This window comes from Macaca fascicularis, chromosome 20 (assembly GCF_037993035.2).
Source record: "Macaca fascicularis isolate 582-1 chromosome 20, T2T-MFA8v1.1".
Classification (NCBI taxonomy): Eukaryota; Metazoa; Chordata; class Mammalia; order Primates; family Cercopithecidae; genus Macaca; species Macaca fascicularis.
In genome coordinates, this window is record NC_088394.1 from 5,655,019 (window position 1) to 5,674,431 (window position 19,413).

General features: G+C 45.9%; 2 protein-coding genes across 33 annotated transcripts in view; one reads left to right on the plus strand and one right to left on the minus strand.

The window, feature by feature from the left end:
- The window catches only part of GLYR1 (glyoxylate reductase 1 homolog), a 44,610-nt gene extending 39,058 nt beyond the window's left edge, over positions 1-5,552 (minus strand). For all 26 annotated transcript variants that reach the window (XR_012429697.1, XR_012429696.1, XR_012429701.1 and 23 more), the window contains exons 1-3: positions 5,492-5,552; positions 4,437-4,473; positions 3,346-3,425 (exon numbers count right to left, since the gene is read on the minus strand). Coding sequence is in view for 10 of the 26 variants with exons in the window: in XM_045381641.2 (XP_045237576.1) it covers positions 3,346-3,425; positions 4,437-4,473; positions 5,492-5,529 (155 nt within the window). In the remaining 16 variants the exon portion in view is untranslated. The remainder of the gene's footprint in view (positions 1-3,345; positions 3,426-4,436; positions 4,474-5,491) is intronic.
- A 193-nt stretch (positions 5,553-5,745) lies between these two features.
- UBN1 (ubinuclein 1) overlaps positions 5,746-19,413 on the plus strand; it is a 36,435-nt gene continuing 22,767 nt past the window's right edge. For 3 of the 7 annotated variants that reach the window (XM_005591158.4, XM_045381636.2, XM_074028757.1), the window contains exons 1-5: positions 5,746-6,478; positions 12,291-12,578; positions 17,854-17,940; positions 18,434-18,529; positions 18,846-18,980. In XM_005591158.4, coding sequence (XP_005591215.3) covers positions 12,330-12,578; positions 17,854-17,940; positions 18,434-18,529; positions 18,846-18,980 — 567 coding nt within the window. In that variant the 5' untranslated portion in view covers positions 5,746-6,478; positions 12,291-12,329. Of the gene's footprint in view, positions 6,936-12,290; positions 12,579-17,853; positions 17,941-18,433; positions 18,530-18,845; positions 18,981-19,413 lie in introns of all 7 variants that reach the window. The other 4 variants (XM_005591159.4, XM_074028756.1, XM_005591160.4 and 1 more) reach the window with 2 other exon arrangements.

Genomic DNA, 19,413 nt, shown 5'->3' on the forward strand with positions numbered 1-19,413 from the left:
CTTTCCCCTTCATTTCCTTTCTCTAAGTTCACTGTCTACCCAAAAAAGATAACACTAGTACCACCACAGTGACTTCATTTTTATAGTTTTTTAAAATGTCTAACTCTATCCAAGGAGTTTAAAAGGTTAAAAATATTGCATTTAGCAGTTGCTTTGTATCCCACTTGTTTACAACCATTCAAAGAACCTTAGTCAGTTAGAAATTATATCATCACCACCACCACTATAAGGCTATTTTTGTCTTCAGCAAGCACATCACCACTGGCTTCACCTGTTTGCCTGGTTAAGCTCTGAAATTAACTCAACTCCAATTTTCTGTGTCCTATTTCTAGCACTTGTTATAAACAAGGATCACAGCTTATTAATCTAGACTTTTAGCATTAAAAAAAATTATATATATATATATACACACACACACACACATCGGGGCTTGGCGCTGTAGCTCACGCCTGTAATCCCAGTACTTTGGGAGGCCACAGTGGGAGGATCACTTGAGCCCAGGAGTTTGAGACCAGCCTGGGAAAGACGGTGAGAACCTGTCTCTCCAAAAAAAAAAAAAAAAAGAAAAAAAAAGTAAAAAATGTAGCAGGGCATAGTGGTGCACACCGGTGGTCCCAGCTACTCGGACTGCTGAGGCGGGAGGATTGCCTTAGCCTGGGAAGTCAAGGATGCAGTGAGCCATGTCTGTGCTACTGCACTCCAGCCTGTCTCAAAAAAAACAAAAACCAAAAACAACAAACAAACAAAAAAATAAGGAAACAATAGCTTTCAGGCTAGGCTCCCTGTAATGAGACTGAGTTCCCATTTTTGTTTCAGACTTGTGTAATTATTTGTTTAGCTAATGAAGTCTGAGCCAACCATACTGCCTCTGTTACTCCTAAGCACAACTTACCTCAGGCAGGGAGCCTCTCCCTTTCCGTAACACCCAGCTGAAATGCCAACTGTTCACAGCATCTCCACTGCCTGAAATGCCCCTACAGTCCTCGTCCATCCGGATTCTACGTATCTTCCAGAGCTGGATTCAAACCCCATCTCTTCAGTCAGTCTTCTTGGATCTCATGGCTCTCCACTGATCTCTCCCTCTTCTAGAATTCTTTTGCTTTTTGAGACAGGGTCTAGCTCTGTCACCCAGACTGGAGTGCAATGTTGTGATCATGGCTCACTGCAGTTTTGACCTCCTGGGCTCAAGCAATCCTCCTGCCTTAGCCTTCTGCATACCTGGGACTACACTAGTGTGCCACCATGCCTGGCTATTAAAAAAGAAAAAAAAACATTTTTTTTTTTTTTTAAGCAGAGACAAGGTCTTGCTATGTTGCCCAGGCTGGTCTCCAGCTCCTGGGCTCTAGCAATCCTCCTGTCTTGGCCTCCCAAAGTGCTGGGATTACAGGCATGAGCCACTGTGCCCAGCCTAGAATAAATAATTATCTGCCATCATTCATTCTGCACATAATCTTTTTTTTTTTTTTTTTTTTTTGAGACGGAGTCTCGCTCTGTCACCCATGCTGGAGTGCAGTGTCCCGATCCATCTCTGCTTCCTGGGTTCAAGTGATTCTCGAGCCTCAGCCTCCCAAGTAGCTGGGATTACAGGCACACACCACCACTCCTAGCTAATTTTTGTCTTCTCTGTAGAAAAGGGGTTTTGCTATGTTGGCCAGGATGGTCTCGAACTCATGATCTCCAGTGATCCACCCACCTTAGCCTCCCAAAGTACTGGGATTACAGGCCTGAGGCACCATGCCCGGCCAAATCTTCTTTTTTAAATCCATGGAATTATAAGAACATTCCCTCTTCCAGAAGCTCTGGCTCCACAGCTTCAGGCCAGCGATCTCCTTGAAATACTGCCACCACAGGCTGCTAAGCTGGCTTGTGATAGAGAACTGGGGCTGGCTACATCTGTAAATATGAAACCAGGAAGAGCACTCTGACATATAAACTCCTGGATGAGTGAAGAATACTGTTTATAATATGTTGCTTTCTAAGAAGAAATACTTTAACCATCAGAATTAAATTTACCAGAGAAGCCAGAGACTTTTCTTTAAGTCTAATACTGTATTTTCCTGTAAGAATAACAGAAATACAACTACTTAAAGAAATCAAATCGGCTGGGCATGGTGGCTCTCGCCTGTAATCCCAGAACTTTGGGAGGCCGGGGGTCGGGGGGGCAGATGACTTGAGGTCAGGCAGGAGTTTGAGACCAGCCTGGCCAATGTGGTGAAACACTGTCTCTACTAAAAATACAAAAAAATTAGCCAGGCGTGGTGGTGTGCGCCTGTAGTCCCAGCTACTCGGGAGGCTGAGGCAGGAGAATGGCGTGAACCCGGGAGGCGGAGCTTGCAGTGAGCTGAGATCTGGCCACTGCACTCCAGCCTGGGTGACAGAGTGAAACTCCATCTCAAAAAAAAAGGTCAAACCATCTAGCTTGACCCAGGTAAGCAACTTGACATAGTGATGAGAAAGCTAAACAAATCACTAGTAACTCAAGTTAATACACGTTCTTCCTCTCACTGCAACATGCTATATGGTCAAAGAGTCGCAGATTAATGGTCCTGGTTTCCCCAACTTAGGACAGATCCGGCAAAAAGACCTACTATAATAATGTCAGAACAAATCACTTAGTTTTACAAATGAGAACAGGATTGAACAATTACTTTCATTAAGGTAAATACAATTTTAGTTTTCATTGTATACCTCATGCATGAACCACAATGATATATAGCATTAAAAGAGAACTGAACATGGCTTTTATAAAAATAACTGCCAGCTGGGGGTGGTGGTTCATGCCTATAATCCAGCACTTTGGGAGGCCAAGGCAGGTGGATTGCTTGAGTCCAGGAGTTCTACATCATCCTGGGCAACACGGTAAAACCCCCTCTACAAAAAATCAGCTGGGCATGGTGGTGCACACTTGTGGTCCCAGCTATTCGGGAGGCTGAGGTGAGAGGACTGCTTGAGTTGGGGAGGCAGAGGTTGTGCTGAGCTGAGACTGTGCCTCTGCACTCCAGGTTGGGTGACAGAGTAAGTCCCTGTCTCAAAAACAAACAAAAAGGAACTGCCTTTGGAGTTGGGTAAAGAAACATGTGAGAAACTACTTCGATGTGATTATTACATTTAGAAGGTAAATGAACCTAGCTCTTGCCTGACTTAGTTATAGGCCTAGGACAGTTGTCTAGGGCAATTTCTGCAAGAAATTGCACCTTTATTTAGGTATGAAGCCAGAATGAGATGCCAGTATTATACATTATAAGAAGACTGAACTAAGGATCCTTAGAATATTTTCAAAGCAGCTCAGACTCCAGGTAACACAGAAAGAAAGGTAAAGGGAGACTCCTGGTGAATACTACTCACTGATCTTCTGTTCCAAAAAATTTCACAAAGAAGCATTTCTTTCCACGAGGTTTCTTCAAGTCCTTTGGTGGATTAACAATCTGGAGGATAAAAGGGGGAAAAAGGTTGGCTGGCAACGCGCAGCCCACTGTCTAGTGGCTCCACATTGCTCTACACAGCTCTATGTTGGGAAGAAAAAAGTAAATTAAAATGACTTACAAATAAATGTATTTATATACAAAACAGAACCCAAGGCCTAGTACTTGTCTAAATCTCCCATTTTTCTAGAGATTTGTGGAAATGTGTAGATATTCTACAAGTTCCCAATATTTAACATGTAGCACAGTGCTCAGCAGACACAATATCCCTTTCACTGTAGAGGCCCTGTTTTACAAGCAGTTAAAACTAAGATCAACAACATCTCCTGCCCCCCACCAACCTGCCCCGCCCCAATGTGACCCCATCATTACTGAAAAAAAGCAGAGGACCCTCTTTGAAATACTTCCTGTGCAGGAAGAGTTGAGACAGGACATAGTGAAAACAAAGGACAACTGAGGCACAGAAAACACCATATTGCAAAGAGACCATCTAAAGACACTTCCTGGGCTCCAAGCAAGAATATAAAAACACATTTGGAAAGCAACGATGGATCACCTCATGCAAAATCTGGAATGCCAACTTCTGCAAAGAGGCACTGGAGTAGCACATATGGTAACATGGAAAGAAGATTTAAACTTAGTTGGGACAAAAATACTTTGGCTTTTCACTAACCTACATTTAGACTTCTCTTCCTGGATAATTTATATTTTCTTCTCCTTTTGTTACATTTAAGCATAAAGCTAAATTCAGATTAGAATTATTTCCGGGGTTAAAAAAGAAACTTCATAAACCTTCTCTAAATCAAGAAATAAGCGTTTAGAGCAGATTTAATGATCTGGAATATACTGCATTGCCTTTAAAAAAATAACTGATACTAGGAGAAAAAAAATTCTAAGTGCCATCTGAATGGGCCCAGTTTAACTCAATACTAGAAACTGAGAGGAATGCATCTTACATTCTCCACCTCCTCAAACCCAACTTCAGATATCTTCCTTTAGTAGCAACACACTCACCTTTCCTGGCCAAGGAGGATACCGGCCGAGTTTCCCCCTAGAGAAAAAACACAGAGTTAACACTCGACCTGGAAAAGTCAGCCTATCTCCTTCAACCCACTCAGTACGCAATTTATTTTCCTAAATCTCTGCTGGCATCCTCAAGTGGCGGAACAAAAGCTTCCACAGCTGGGCCCAAGACCCTCAGAAGCAAAATGCAAAATTGTATACTTATGTGCACAACGTGTAACCATTCTTCTGTTGACAAGGAATACAAAACAACACAACTGTCAAAAGTCACTTGTCTGGAGCTTCTTAATGACGGGGGTGGGAGGACAACTTCCTCTGTAAACACAGACTTTCCCTCCCTAAGTCTGGTTTAATTCAACAGGAGACCTGCCTGGCTTTGACAAATGCTAATGGAAGCCTTCCTCTGGGTGGAGAAACAAGCTATGCAGCTCGAGGGAGGCGGCGACAATCAGCCTTGGTTCGGGCGGTTGTCTGGGACAGAGAAGCAGAACGCGGGAGGCACCCAAGCCTGCACTGGTCACTGCCAAGCCATTGGTTGTAAAGAACTACCCCGCCGTTTCTTCGCGGGGCAACGCCAGAAGTCCGGTTTAGACAATCCCGGCTGAGCCGCCCGCACAGGTCGGCTGCATCGCAACCTGGGCTTTAACCGAATGGCACCGGCGAGATGGACTCGCAGGTCCGGTCCCCGGCGCTTCTGCTTTCTGGGAAGCCCCAGCAAGACCCCGGGAACAAGTCGTCCAAGGAAGCCTCGCGGCACTGGCGGGTCCTTTCACAGGGGCCGCCAGTATCTGGGCCCCGAGTGCAGAACCCTCCCGGGCGGCCTCGGGGATCAAAGCCGGTGCCCGCCGTGGCCACCCTCGGCCTCGGTCCCCCGGGACTGGACTGCCCCTTCCGCCCGGCGCCGCTCGGAAGCGCCGGCACCTTCTCTTCCCCTCTCTCCGCGACCTGGAGCGCACAGAAAGACAGCTCCGGGGCCGGCAGCGAACCCAGCACCCTGGCGGGCAGCTCCCCGGCGCATCTCGGTTGGCCCGGCCGCCCGGACTCACCACACCAAGTCGCCGAGCCGCAGACTCACAGCCGCCATCTTACCACCCAACCACCGCCGACGCACGGGCCGCCGGGAACAAGCAGGTCGCCTCGGCGCCGCCCATTGGAGTGGGTTCGACCACGTGATGGGGGCCGGCTGTCATCGGCCACGCCGCTGCTCCGACGTCACCGCGCCTGTCGGGGATCATTGGCTGGCCGAGCGGCACGTGACGCGAGCGCCGCGGTCTCCGCGCGCCGGAGCGCAGAGACTCCCGGCTCTTTCCCCCTCCCTCCGGCTCGTGACAACGAAGCGTCCGCGGTCTGAGGCGGCGGCGGCGGCGGCGACGGTGCGACCGGCTGAGCGCGAGAGGGAGCCGGCCTCGCGGCCTGCCCCGCCCCCGGGCCTTGGACTCCGCGCTCCTCCCCTCTCGGCGCTTCCGTTGCGGCCGTTGGTCCTGCGCGGGCCCCGGGGCCATTCCCGAGCCCGAGGCGCTGGTCGGCCCCGTCGCTGCGCCCGTGAGCTCCCGTGACGGAGCTCAGCGCGGCCTGGAACTCAGCTTCCGCCGGGTCTGGGCTCCGGCGCCCGGCTACTCCTCTTGGCCGCAGACCGGGAGGCCCTGGTGTCCGCGCCCGTCTGCTCCTGCCGCCCGTGTTCTTTGGAGCGCTCCTCCCGACGGCCGCTTTCGGAGGCGCCGTCTGAGCGCGTGGTCCCGCGCCGCAAGTTCTCCCGGGGCGCCCGGAGGCTGCTCCCCCGACCCCTTGGTGTCCTCAGAGTGGCTGTACGGACGTCGAGTTGGCATTTCTTCGCTTCCTCCTGGGCCGGCGCGCGGCGCGGCACACCAGGCTCCCCTGGGCGCGGGGACCCGGTCATGGGCCCAGGCGCGGGCCGCCCGCCCGCAGGGAGCCACGGCTCGGGAGCCGACCGCTAGCTGCGCCGCCGCCCGGGGACCGGCATGAGGACCGCCGCGGGGGGACGTCTGCGGCCCGCGTCGGCTCTGGGGACAAAGGTGCGTGTCTTTGTCGGGTCCGGGCTCTCCCGTTAGCCTTGCCGTAGTTTGGCACTTCTGAAAAAGTTGTGACAACAGGAAGACAGATGCCGGGCGTAGTTTGGACACTTGAAAACTGAACCATGAAGTGGGAAGTGTTAGCTGCGGTTGAGCGCAGCGCCGGCCCAAACTTCAGCAGACCGGGTAGAAACACAGTTTTGCAAAAGATCCCAGACCTGATCACAGACTCCACAGTGTCAAGGAATGACTTAGACTTGGTGTCGGGCTCTTGTTGAGTTCCAGCCTGCTGGAAAAGGTGGCGGGTCCCCACGCGTTTCCCCAAGGCATTTTGGTGGTTAGAGGTTTCGGTTGCAAGTCGGTGTTTAGCGTACTGGGTCGTCCCGCAGCCTGATTTTTTTTTGGAGATCAGTTTTCCTGAAGTACCAAGAATTAACTTCATGAACTGTCATTTTACTGTGTATGTATTTTTAAGACAAAATGATGTTGAAAGCGTATTTGAGATACTAGGGAATAATTTGATAAAAATAACATGTTCCTGTTTAAAAATTCTTACTTTGTGAGGAATTGAAGGATGTTTTAATAACTTAATTAAAAATATGAATCTTGGCTGGGCATGGTGGCATAAGCCTGTAATACCAGCGTTTTGGGAGGACGAGGCGGGCGGACCACCTGAGATCAGCAGTTCAGAGACCAGCCTGGCCAACACGGTCAATCCCATCTCTACTAAAAATACAAAATTAGCCGGGCGTGGTGGTACATGTCTGTAGTCCCAGCTACTCGGAAGGCTGAGACAGGAGAATCGCTTAAGCCGGGAAGCGGAGGTCGCAGTGAGCTCAGATTATGTCACTGCACTCCAGCCTGGCGACAGAGCGAGACTTGTCCCCCCACGAAAAAAAAAAATCTTTAATCAACATTGCACCAAAACCTAGAGGCATTCCCGTTAACGTCAGAAACGTGGTACATTTCTGCTACTATTAGATAATATGAATGTATTGCCTAATATCCTGAAAGTTCTAGCCAGTGCAATAAGACAGGAAACAAAAATAAGAAATGCAATTTTTGGAAAAGGGAAGACAGAATTCTTATTTCCATGGATGATAGGTCTGCCTCTTTTGGGGGAAAAAAAAAAGCCATTAAAATAAGAATTCAGGAAGGGTACTCATTATAAGTTGGAATACACAATTTAGTTTTTCTGTTTCATCAATAACCAGTTTGAAAATATAATGTTTAAAAGGATATATATGCACGGTAAGAAAAAACATAAAATTCCTGAGAATAATCAACAGACAAGGAAGGCTAGTATTTTCTCAGTAACACCGAGGTTTTTAAAGGGGGATCTTTGTTTTTTGTTTTTTTTTTGAGACGGAGTTTCACTCTTGTCGCTCAGGCTGGAGTGCAGTGGCAGGATCACAGCTTACTGCAGCCTCGACCTTCCCAGGCTCAAGCCATCCTGCCACCTCAGCCTTCTTAGTAGCTGAGACTACAGGGGTGTGCCACTATACCTGGCAAAGTTTTTTTTTTTTTTTTTTTTTTTTTTTGAGACGGAGTCTTGCTCTTTCCCCCAGGCTGGAGTGCAGTGGTGCAATCTCGGCTCACTGCAACCTCTGCCTTCCGGGTTCACGCCATTCTCCTGCCTCAGCCTCCCGAGTAGCTGGGACTACAGGCGCCCGCCACCATGCCTAGCTAAGTTTTTTGTATTTTTAGTAGAGACGGGGTTTCACTGTGTTAGCCAGGATAGTCTCAATTTCCTGACCTTGTGATCCGCCCGCCTCGGCCTCCCAAAGTGCTGGGATTACAGGTATGAGCCACTGCACCTGGCCTACCTGGCTAATTTTTAAAAAATTTTTTGTAGAGAAGAAGTCTCACCATGTTGCCCTGGCTGGTCTTAAACTCCTAGGCTCCAGCGATCATCCTGCCTTAGCCTCCCAAAGTGCTGGAATTTCGGGAAGTGAGCCACTGCACCTAGCCTTGAGAGGGGTGGTTCTATGTGTATAATTCTGCACTTAAAATAGTGTTCAACTCATTAAAGTTGAATATTTATTAATAATTACTACTATTTGAGACACAGTCTTACTGTTACCCAGGGTTGAGTACAGTGGCACAATCAGCGCACGCTTCAGCCTTGATCTCCCTGGCTGGAGGGATCTTCCCACCTTAGCCTCCTGAGGAGCTGGGATCACGTGTGCACGCCACCACACCCAGCTGGTTTTTGTATTTCTTGTAGAGATGGTCTCACTGTGTTGCCTAGGCTGGTCTTGAACTCCTGGGCTCAAGCAGTCCTCCCACCTTGACTTCCCAAAGTGTTGAGATTACAGGCGTGAGCCACTGTGTTGGGCTAAAGTTGAGTATTTAAAAACTTGGCTTTTTTTAAGCCTTTTAAGTATTACTCACAAATCTTGTTTTATTTACAAATATAAGAACATTTATTTAAAAAAAAACTTGATCTTTGACAAAGGTTCAATTCAGGCACCAGTTTAACAGATTAAATTCCCAACTCTTTTTACAAAGTTAATTAAATCACGAAGTTAATTAAATTATCTTAAATGTTTTAAACTGCACTTAAAGCTTTGTATTTCTGATTCAAATACTTCAAACTTCTAAAGAGATGAACTTAGTAGTAAAATCTTTGGGAGGCCAAGGTTGACAAATTGCTTGTGTCCAGGCAATTGAGACCAACCTGGGCAACATGACAAAACCCTGTCTCTACTTAAGATAGAAAAAAAAAAAAAAAAAAAAAGCCTGGCGCGGTGGTGAGTGCCTGTAGTCCCAGCTACTTGGGAGACTGGGATAGGAGAATCACCTGGGTCCGGGAAGTTGAGGCTGCAGTGAGCTCTCATGGTGCCACTGCACTCCAGCCTGGGCAACAGGAGTGAGGCAGCTGTCTCAAAAAAAAAAAAAAAAAAAAAAAAAAAAAAGTAAACTAAAATCTTTCCAAGGACTTAGGCAACTCTTGTAAGTCTAATAAACACGTCAGTGTAAGTCAGTTTTTTTAAACATTCACACATGTTTGAACTTAATTATGTTTTCTTAAGCATTTTGAATTATGGTTGTAAATCGAACATACCATTGTTTAAGGTATCGGATTCTCTTACATGTTTCAAGTGGCTTAGTAACAGCAGAACATTATAGTGATTATAAAACAACGCAAAATCTAAGTGTTAATAGATTACAGGTTTGACTCACTTTATCCTGTAGTCCTATTTTTTACCTTCTTGGACTTGGAGAGTCACTTAAGCAACTGAAAGGAGCAGTTTTGCCATCTAGGATTGAAGCTGCAGTCTCTCAGACTTGGACTGAGATAAGGTTATGTGTTTACTGCCTGGACAAGGAGAGTAGGACCTGGTTGCCACTTCCAGGATGACCTTCCTACATCCCATTGGTTAACCTGCTGATTCCCTTCTTATAGTGAGACAGTTCCGGTTCTGTCAGTGGGGGAATCTGTAAACCTTCAGCTGGGATTTATTTCCACACCCCAGTGCATCACAGATATCCTGAGGGCCTTGGAGGTTTCTTTTAGGGAAATCTCCTTTAACATCTTAGTACACGTTGGGAGATGGTCTTTTGCACCACCAACCTGTTTTACTGCTAATCGTTTTGCTGCCTGATTAGAATTATTTTAACTCTTCATTTGCAGATATTTTGTTCCCTTATCTCATGTTGTGTTGCAATTTTATGATCATAATTTGACAAATGAGTATTGGATATATACAAATACGTTTACATGTATATGGATATATGCTAATTTTCCTGAATTAACTCAGGTTTGTGATTCATTTACAACCAAAATACAGTGAGTTTTTTGGAAACCTGCCAAAATAATACATAGGCTGGAATGGCAAAGTATTATTTATAAAGGAGGATAATAAACATGAGCTTATGCAATATTAAAATCTATCATAAAACTTTTCAAAACAGTGCAATACTGGTTAAAGAATCTCTAATACCATATTAAGATACAGATGGACTTCAGAAACAGGCCTTAGATACCTGCGATGTTGCTTTGCAATATATGCCAAATCAGCACGGGAAGGAAGGGTTGTTTAGTGATTGATACTGGAAGAAACCAAGTTACAGCCTATCCTCATACTTTATAGCATAGCAAATTCATCTGGGGTTAATGAAGTAAATGTGAAAAAATATCTATAAATGACCATGAAGGCTGGGCTCAGTGGCTCACACCCGTGATCCCATCACTTTGGGAGGCCAAGGCAGGAGGATCGCCTGAGCCCAGGAGTTCAAAACCAGTCTGGACAACATGGCAAAACAAAAAATACAAAAATTAGCATGCCTATAGTTCCAGCTCCTAGGGAGGCTGAGGTAGGAGGATCGCTTTAGCCTGGGGGGTTGAGTTGCAGTGAGCTGAGATTGAGTCACTTTATTCCAGTCTGGGCAACAGAGTGAGACTTTGTCTCGAAAAACAAACCTATATACACAAGTTCTTCTGTAAGATCTGGTTGGAGATGAGCATTCTAGGCATACAGGAAATGGGAGGAGTCTCAAAGGAAAAGAGCCTAGTTTTGACTGCATACGAAGTTATCATTTCCTTGGAAGGAGAGTTGCTTGAGGTTGTGAACTTAAGACCAGCCTGGGCAACATAGTGGGTCAGCATCTCTACAAAAAACAGAAAAAATTAGCCAGCCGTGGTGGTGTATACCTGTAGTCCCAGCTACTCCAGAGGTTGAAGTGATGAGAGGTTTGCTTGAGCCTGGGAGGTTGTGGCTATGATCGGGCCACTGCTCTCCAGCTTGGATATAACAGTGGGACCCTATCTCAGAAAAAAAAAAGTTAACATTTATTTCATCATACCTCACTCTAATCAACATTAAACAACAAATAACAAAACAAGAAAAAGCAGTTATAAGAGATATGACAGGTGTTGTGTATCTATAATATGTAATTATGTATAGTATCAAGAGCTCTTACAAGTCAGTAAGAAAGTCGCAGTTTATTCAACCATTCCCTGATTGATTGTCATTTGATTGTCATTTTGGTTGCTTCCATCATTTTTCTTGTATAAACAAGGCGGCAATAAATATCTCTATTGGTATGGTAGAAAGTTCACACTAGAATATGAACTCTTTTAAAAAGCAGGATACAAAATTATATATGAAGTAAGCAGAAAACATGTATGGCATGTATTAGCGTATTCATATTCTGTGAACATTTGGAATTCTGTATTCAAAATCTATTTTGACCATTCCCTAGTGATTTTGAAGGTCTTTGGCATGTGATAATTTATTTTGCCAAGGCCAGTATTTGGGTGTGAGAGTGGTGCACAGGGCAGGAGTGTGTAACTTTGTTAGGAAGTGAGCCTAGCCACACCCTCCTGAGTCACTGGTTCTTTACTATCCTGGGGTAGGCAGTATCTTTTGTTTAGCTGGTAAAAGCTTTGTCCCTGTGAAGATTGGCTCCCAATGATAGGAAACTGCTGGTGATGAAAATAAAGAGTCCTTAAAGGTTATTCTCAGCCAGAAAAAATAAGTGTTAGACAAATTAAGTGGAAAACAATTAATATTTTAGTAGTCTTTACAATGTGGAGGTCTAAGGCTCTGTTAGCATGCGTTCTTTTAGGTCGAGGATCTAGGATATAGATACATAGAAAAAAAGAAGTGTGCTAAGCAGTGACTGTCTCTGAATGATTATGAAAAAATTTTAGGATGAGTATTTAAGCAGGAAAAAGCAATAAATGACAAAGTATAACAGTGGAGTTTTCTTGACAACGAAATTCTCTTAAACTTAAATCTCTTTAATTAGACAGGTAAACTATTTTATCATCTTCGTTTGACCTGGCCCTTCTTTTCAATGTTAACAGAAGCCATGCAGTGACACCCGCTAAGACTTGTTGGTAGCCATGTCGGAGCCCCACAGGGTCCAGTTCACCTCTCTCCCAGGTTCCCTGAATCCTGCATTTTTGAAGAAGTCCCGGAAGGAGGAGGCTGGGGGAGCAGAACAGCATCAGGACTGTGAGCCGGCCGCAGCAGCTGTTCGGATTACACTCACCCTCTTTGAACCAGATCACAAACGCTGCCCAGAGTTCTTCTACCCAGAGCTGGTGAAGAATATCCGAGGGAAGGTAAAAGGCCTTCAGCCTGGAGACAAGGTACACCCCTTTGTTCCCAGAGGCGCTGCAGGTTTAATGCACAGGGGTCAGTGCGTGCATGTGGGGCTTCCATAGTGGGGAAGCAAGATTTACTGACGTTTTGGCTGCTCAAAGATCCTGTCACTCACTCAAGGCAAGCACAAGGTTTGCTTCTCTTACCTCTGTGCGCAAAGGGAGAGGCCAATTTGAATTATAACTAATTAACATAAATTTTAAAAACAGTGCATTTTTCTCTGTCAAGGTTGTAAACGTTATGTGTAAATGAAACCAGTCCCTGACAGTTCCAGTGTTAGAATTTCATGCTGGACATTTTTCTCTTCCAAGAGAGTCTTGCTGTCTACCTAGTATAGGGGCAGACAAGAAAACACGTAGACTGCTTTTTTTTGTTGTTTTTTTCTTGTTTTTTTGACTAAGTCTTGCCCTGTCGCCCAGGCTGGAGTGCAGTGGCGCGATCTCGGCTCACTGTAACCTCCACCTCCTGGGTTCAAGTGATTCTTCTGCCTCAACCTCCTGAGTAGCTGGGATTACAGGTGCACGCCACCATACCCAGCTAATTTCTGTATTTTTGGTGGAGATGGCATTTCACTGTGTTGGCCAGGCTGGTCTCAAACTGCTGTTCTCAAGTGATCTGCCTGCCTTGGCCTCCCAAAGTGCTGAGATTACAAACATGAGCCACTGCACCTAGCCACAACTTGATGGATTTTCATGAACTCACTGCACCCATGTAATCTGCATGTAGGTCACAACATATATTTATCATGACCCCAGAAACCCTCCTTCTGCCCTGCCAGAAGACTATCCCAATACTAATGGGCAACCACTGCCCTGATTTCTAACAGCTTAGATCAGCTTAGATTTGTGGAGGTTTTTTTGTTTGTTTGTTTGTTTTTTGAGGCGGAGTCTCGCTCTGTCGCCCAGGCTGGAGAGCAGTGGCGTGATCTTGGCTCACTGCAACCTCTGCCGCCTGTGTTCACACCATTCTCCTGCCTCAGCCTCCCGAGTAGCTGGGACAGCAGGCGTCCACCACCATGCCCGGCTAATTTTTTTGTGTGTTTAGTAGAGACGGCGTTTCAACGTGTTAGCCAGGATGGTCTCGATCTCCTGACCTTGTGAAAATCCACCCACCTTGGCCTCCCAAAGTGCCGGGATTACAGGCATGAGCCAAGGGTCTGGCCTCTCTCTTTTTTTTTTTTTTTCTCTTTTTTGAGACCAAGTCTTACCCTGTCACCCAGGCTGCAGTGCGGTGGTGCAATCTTGGCTCACTGCAACTTTTGCCTCCCAAGTTCAAGTGGTTCTCCTGTCTTAGCCTCCCAAGTAGCTGGGATTACAGGTGCCAGCCATCACATCTGGCTAATTTTTTTTTTTTTTTGTATTTTTAGCAGAGACGGGGTTTCACCATGTTGGTGGCCAGGCTGGTCTTGAGAACTCCTGACCTCAAGTGATCTACCCACCTCTGCCTCTCAAAGTGTTGGGATTACAGGCGTGAGCCACGGCACCCGGCTGTATTTTTGTATTGTATGTAGATAGAATCATATGCTATTTGAGTACTGCCTAGGTGAAAAGCATTTTTAAGCACCTGTGTCTACCTTTGCACTATGCTAGGCTCTGAGGAAAAGGTAAGTAGGCCCCACACTGGCAGCATTCTAGTCTCTAGAGTGGCTCTTGGTGAAATGGGGATGAGGCTGATAATTGGCTCACAGCTGTCTGAGCGTGGAATGAGATCGTGTTGTGAAGTGTCTTTTTTTTTTTTTTTGAGACGGAGTCTCGCTCTGCCGCCCAGGCTGGAGTGCAGTGGCCAGATCTCAGCTCACCGCAAGCTCCACCTCCCGGGTTTATGCCATTCTCCTGCCTCAGCCTCCCGAGTAGCTGGGACTACAGGCGCCCGCCACCTTGCCCGGCTAGTTTTTTGTATTTTTTAGTAGAGACGGGGTTTCACCATGTTAGCCAGGATGGTCTCAATCTCCTGACCTTGTGGTCCGCCCGTCTTGGCCTCCCAAAGTGCTGGGTTTACAGGCTTGAGCCACTGCGCCCGGCCCTATGTTGTGAAGTTTCTAGCATTATGCCTCAGTGCCAAGTGATCAGTCGGTCTTATTCACAGGTGTGCTGTTTGGAGGGTATTTTTGGTTAGGATTAACCTTTTTTTCCTGAGATTAAAAAATGTATTTTCTTGGCCTGGCATAGTGGCTCATACCTGTAATCCCAGCACTTTGGGAATCAGAGACATGAGGATCACTTGACCACAGGAGTTCAAGACTAGCCTGGGCAACACAGTGAAACTCCATCTCTGCAAAATAATGTAGAAATTAGCTGGGCATGATGGCGCATGCCTGAAGTTCCAGCTACTCAGAAAGCTGAGGTGGGAGGATTGCTTGAGCCTGAGAGGTCAAGGTTGCAGTGAGCCGTGATCACACTACTGCACTGGGTGAAAGCAAGACCCTGTCTTAAAAAAAAAAAAAAAAAAACATGGCTAGAAGGCCTGGCGCAGCATCCCAACACTTTGGGAGGCTAAGGCGGTCTGATCACTTGAGGTCAGGAGTTCGAGACTAGCCTGGCCAACATGGTGAAGCCCCATCTCTACTAAAAATACAAAAATTAGCCGGATGTGGTAGTGCACGCATGTAATGCCAGCTACTTGGGAGGCTGAGGCAGGAGAATTGTTTGAACCCAGGGGCTGGAGGTTTTAGTGAGCCGAGATCATGCCACTGCACTCCAGTCTGGGTGACAGAGCGAGACTCTGTCTCCAAAAAAAAAAAAAAAAAAAAAAAGCCGGGAGTGGTGGGACGCACCTGTAATCCCAGCTCTGGGGAGGCTGAGGCGTGAGAATCACTTGAACCCAGGAGGCGGGTTTTGCAACGAGCTGAAATCGCGCCACTGTACTCCAGCCTGGGTGATGGTGAGACTCCATCTTCCCTCACCAAAAAAAACCAAACCAAAAAAAAAATGTTTCCTTGATTGAGGTCTGATTGCCTGATTGCCAGAATCGGGGCCAATGAGTCTGTACCAAGGGTCAGCCTGTTGGATGAGGGCCACTGGGCAGGATGAGAAAAAGTAATTTCAAATCCCTTTATAATTCCTGTTTCAGTAAAATGGTATCTTTTTCGTTTAGAGGAAGAGACAGTAGCAGGGGTTGGTTAATGTGTTTATTTGTGGGTTGAAACCAAATCAGTAGGTCAACTGAAATGAGAACTCCAGTGCTCTGATTGCACGTTTTTGGGGGCTCCAAATGCCCTTCTCCATTGCAGACAAATGCATGGAGGATACACAGAGAACTTTGGATCCAATTCAGAGGATTCAGTCCTGGACTTCGGGTTCAGGGAACTCCTAAGTCGCCGTGGGTCTGCTCTGCAGTGTTAAAAGTACAATGAAATCGGACACATTCGTGCAGCATTCTTTTAGTGTATATTTCTTAATAGTATGAAGGCACTGTGCTAGATTCAGAGGACTGTAGAAAGGTAGAGAAAACACTGTACCACACTCAAAACAAACGTGTAGATGGTTTAGGAGAATGGTACCACCACAGGTAACAGAAATTACAATACGGTCATTGTTTAAGTCTGGTACAACACAGGCCCTGGAGGTCTTGGAAAGAAGAGAGCTTATATCCTGATTAGTATTTGGACAGAGCTGGACCTTCCATCATACAGTCAGGAAATAGTAGTTATTGGAAGACTGCTGTTGGCAAGGCATTGAGTAGTATACATGGAATCCAGTGCTCCTCAAGGTTGGTGGGATTTCTTACTGTTACATAACCACTCAAGTTATATGTGATCATCCTAGAAAAATTAGAAGATCCAGATAAGTGTGTTTGAAAGACTCCCCATTTGTGGTATGTTCATTAGATGTATGCTCTATAATATCCCATTGTATGTGTACACCACAAATCATTTAACTGATCCTTTGCAGGTAGTATTTCAGTAGGCAGAGATGGAAGGGTGGGATAAGAAAGTTTGTTTGAAACAGGCATACAATCTTTAATGTTTTCTGTCTACCTTGAAGTCTTTTTTTTTTTTTTTTTGAGACGGAGTCTCACTGTGTCGCCCGGGCTGTAGTGCAGTGGCCGGATCTCAGCTCATTGCAAGCTCCGCCTCCCAGGTTTATGCCGTTCTCCTGCCTCAGCCTCCCGAGTAGCTGGGACTACAGGCGCCCGCCAACTCACTCGGCTAGTTTTTTGTAATTTTTAGTAGCGACGGGGTTTCACCGTGTTAGCCAGGATGGTCTCGATCTCCTGATCTCGTGATCTGCGCATCTCGGCCTCCCAAAGTGCTGGGATTACAGGCTTGAGCCACCGCGCCCGGCCTACCTTGAAGTCTTAAACATTTTTGGTACAGGAGTCTTGTTAAGGTTCCTGGCTTCTAGCTGGGTGTGGTGGCTGTCACCTGTAATCTCAGCACTTTGAGAGGCTGAGATGGGCAGATCATTTGAGCCCAAGAGCTTGAGACCAGCCTCGGCAACATGATGAAACCCTCTCTCTATAAAAGACTTAAAGGAAAAATGAGCTAGGCCTAGTGTTGCATGCCTGTGGTCCCAGCTATGCAAGAGGCTGAGGCAGGAGGATTACCCGAGCCTGGGGAGGTTGAGGCTACAGTGAGTCATGATTGTGCCACTGCACTGCAGCTTGAGTGACAGAGTGAGACTATATCTCAAAACAAAAAAAAAAATTTTTTTTTAGATTCCTTGCTCAAGAACCTTAAGGCTTATCTCTGGAAAATTTGCTTGATGAGAAAAGAATAAGCTTATAAAATGGAAATAAGCCTTGGAAGCCTGAGTTTAACTTTGGTAGCACCGAGAGAAGTGCAATTTCAGACCTTTCTAAACAGTGTGGCAGAACGGCTCTCAAGAACTTGTACCACGTTCAGTGGGATTTTCACGTTTTTGAGCCATTGACTCTTTTGGAAGTCAATGGACTCTTTCTTAGAATGTTTTTAAATGCATGAAGAAAATTTTAGAGTTACGAGGGAAGTCCGCTGTATTGAACGTGGTTGTGTAGCGATTGAGCATCTCCTTCTAAAGGCCCTTTGCTGTCTTTGAGCCCTGTAGCCCCTCCTGCTGTGGTGGATAATTGTAGGCATTCAGTCAAGTTTTATTAACCTACGTGAATGGAAATTTTACTTTCTTAATTAAGATAAACATTGATGAGATAGTAGCATGTTTTATACCTTGCCTTTTTCTGAAAAACATTGTTTTTATATAGGTATTGAGTAGTCAGTGGAGTTTCTACGAATAAGGACATGGGACTATTTTGTGACTTATTTTTTATGGAACAATCTCTTTACAGAAGAAAGATCTGTCAGATCCTTTCAATGACGAAGAAAAGGAAAGGCATAAAGTGGAGGCCCTTGCCCGGAAATTTGAAGAAAAATACGTAAGATTTCTCTCTTGAGCAACAAAACAACCTCATTGGGTGGGAGAGGTTTCCATACATTTCTGTATTCCTTTAGTGGATTATCATGTAATAAACACTGATGTGGACATAAGCATTAAGCTTGGAGAGAACAGAAGCAGTTATTAAACCTAATGCATTAAGGTACAGAAAACGGGCATGGCAGAGCTAGAGTGAGGAGCTAACTGGACAAATAACCGAGAAGGGCCTGTGATCGTCTTAGAAGAAATGTTTTGGTACGAAGCATAAGAAACCATTTAGTTCATTTTTCTGTCCTAGGACATTTTATACAGATACAAATCTGCCCTGTGTTAAAAGGTTTTCAGGAAAGGAGATTTTGGGGTTTGTGTATGTGAGAGAGTGACCTTTCTAGTTAGTGCTTTTCCTCTTTGAGTCATAGCTGATGAAGTTCAAGGCCACAGTTAATTCTGTGTATTTATCAAAAAGCATGTAATCTGTTGCTTTTACATTTTAGGGTGGAAAGAAACGTAGAAAAGACCGAATACAGGACTTGATCGATATGGGGTATGGTTATGATGAATCCGATTCCTTCATCGATAACTCTGAGGCGGTAAGTAGTTACTGAAAATGCCGTGTCAGACCCACTGTGCCATAGCTCCTCCTCATACTGGCCAGGAAGCTGGGGGTGGGGTCACAGCGGCCATGCCCTCTTCCCAGCATGAGGCAGTAGCAGCGCTGATGAGAGACAAAGTGACATTCTTGATCCGGGCCTTAGTTCCCTCTTCAGAAAATGTTGACCAGAAGGATGTTTTAGCATGCTCTTGGAAGTGTCAGAGGAACATACTCACATCTCTCTCTAGACCTGCTTTGCACCTTTGGACTACAGAAGCAGAACTTGGAGCTGACAGTTTGTTTCACCCTTTCAGTATGATGAGCTTGTTCCTGCTTCTTTGACTACGAAGTATGGAGGATTTTACATTAACTCGGGAACCCTGCAGTTTAGACAAGCATCAGAGTCTGAGGATGACTTCATTAAAGAAAAGAAGAAAAAGTCTCCAAAGGTTAGAATGTGCTTGCTTTTGGATTTTAGAAATGCTTTTTGATGTGACCCTATCAGATGAGTAGGTGACTCGTCAGAATACGTGGTGCTTGGCCGGCTCAGGAGGACGGTGGAAAGGCAGAGCCGTGCCAGGTCGATGGTTCACCTCATACACATGTGCCCTGATGAGGACACGTGCCTGTGGGGGCTCTGTGCAGCACTTGGTCATCGTGTCCACCTCACATAACATCCCAGCAGGCTCAGCAGGGATCGTTTCTGGAGGTGGCCTAAGGGTGGGAAGGGTGTGGAGTGAGGGATGTGTACCACCCTTGCTGACCCTCTTCTGTGGACGTGTAGAGGACTTCAGTTCCCAGGGCTGCCACCCCACTGAAAACCAGTCAGCCTTAGGATCAGTGTGTTTAAAAACCTGTCTACCACTGCCTATGTGTTTAAAA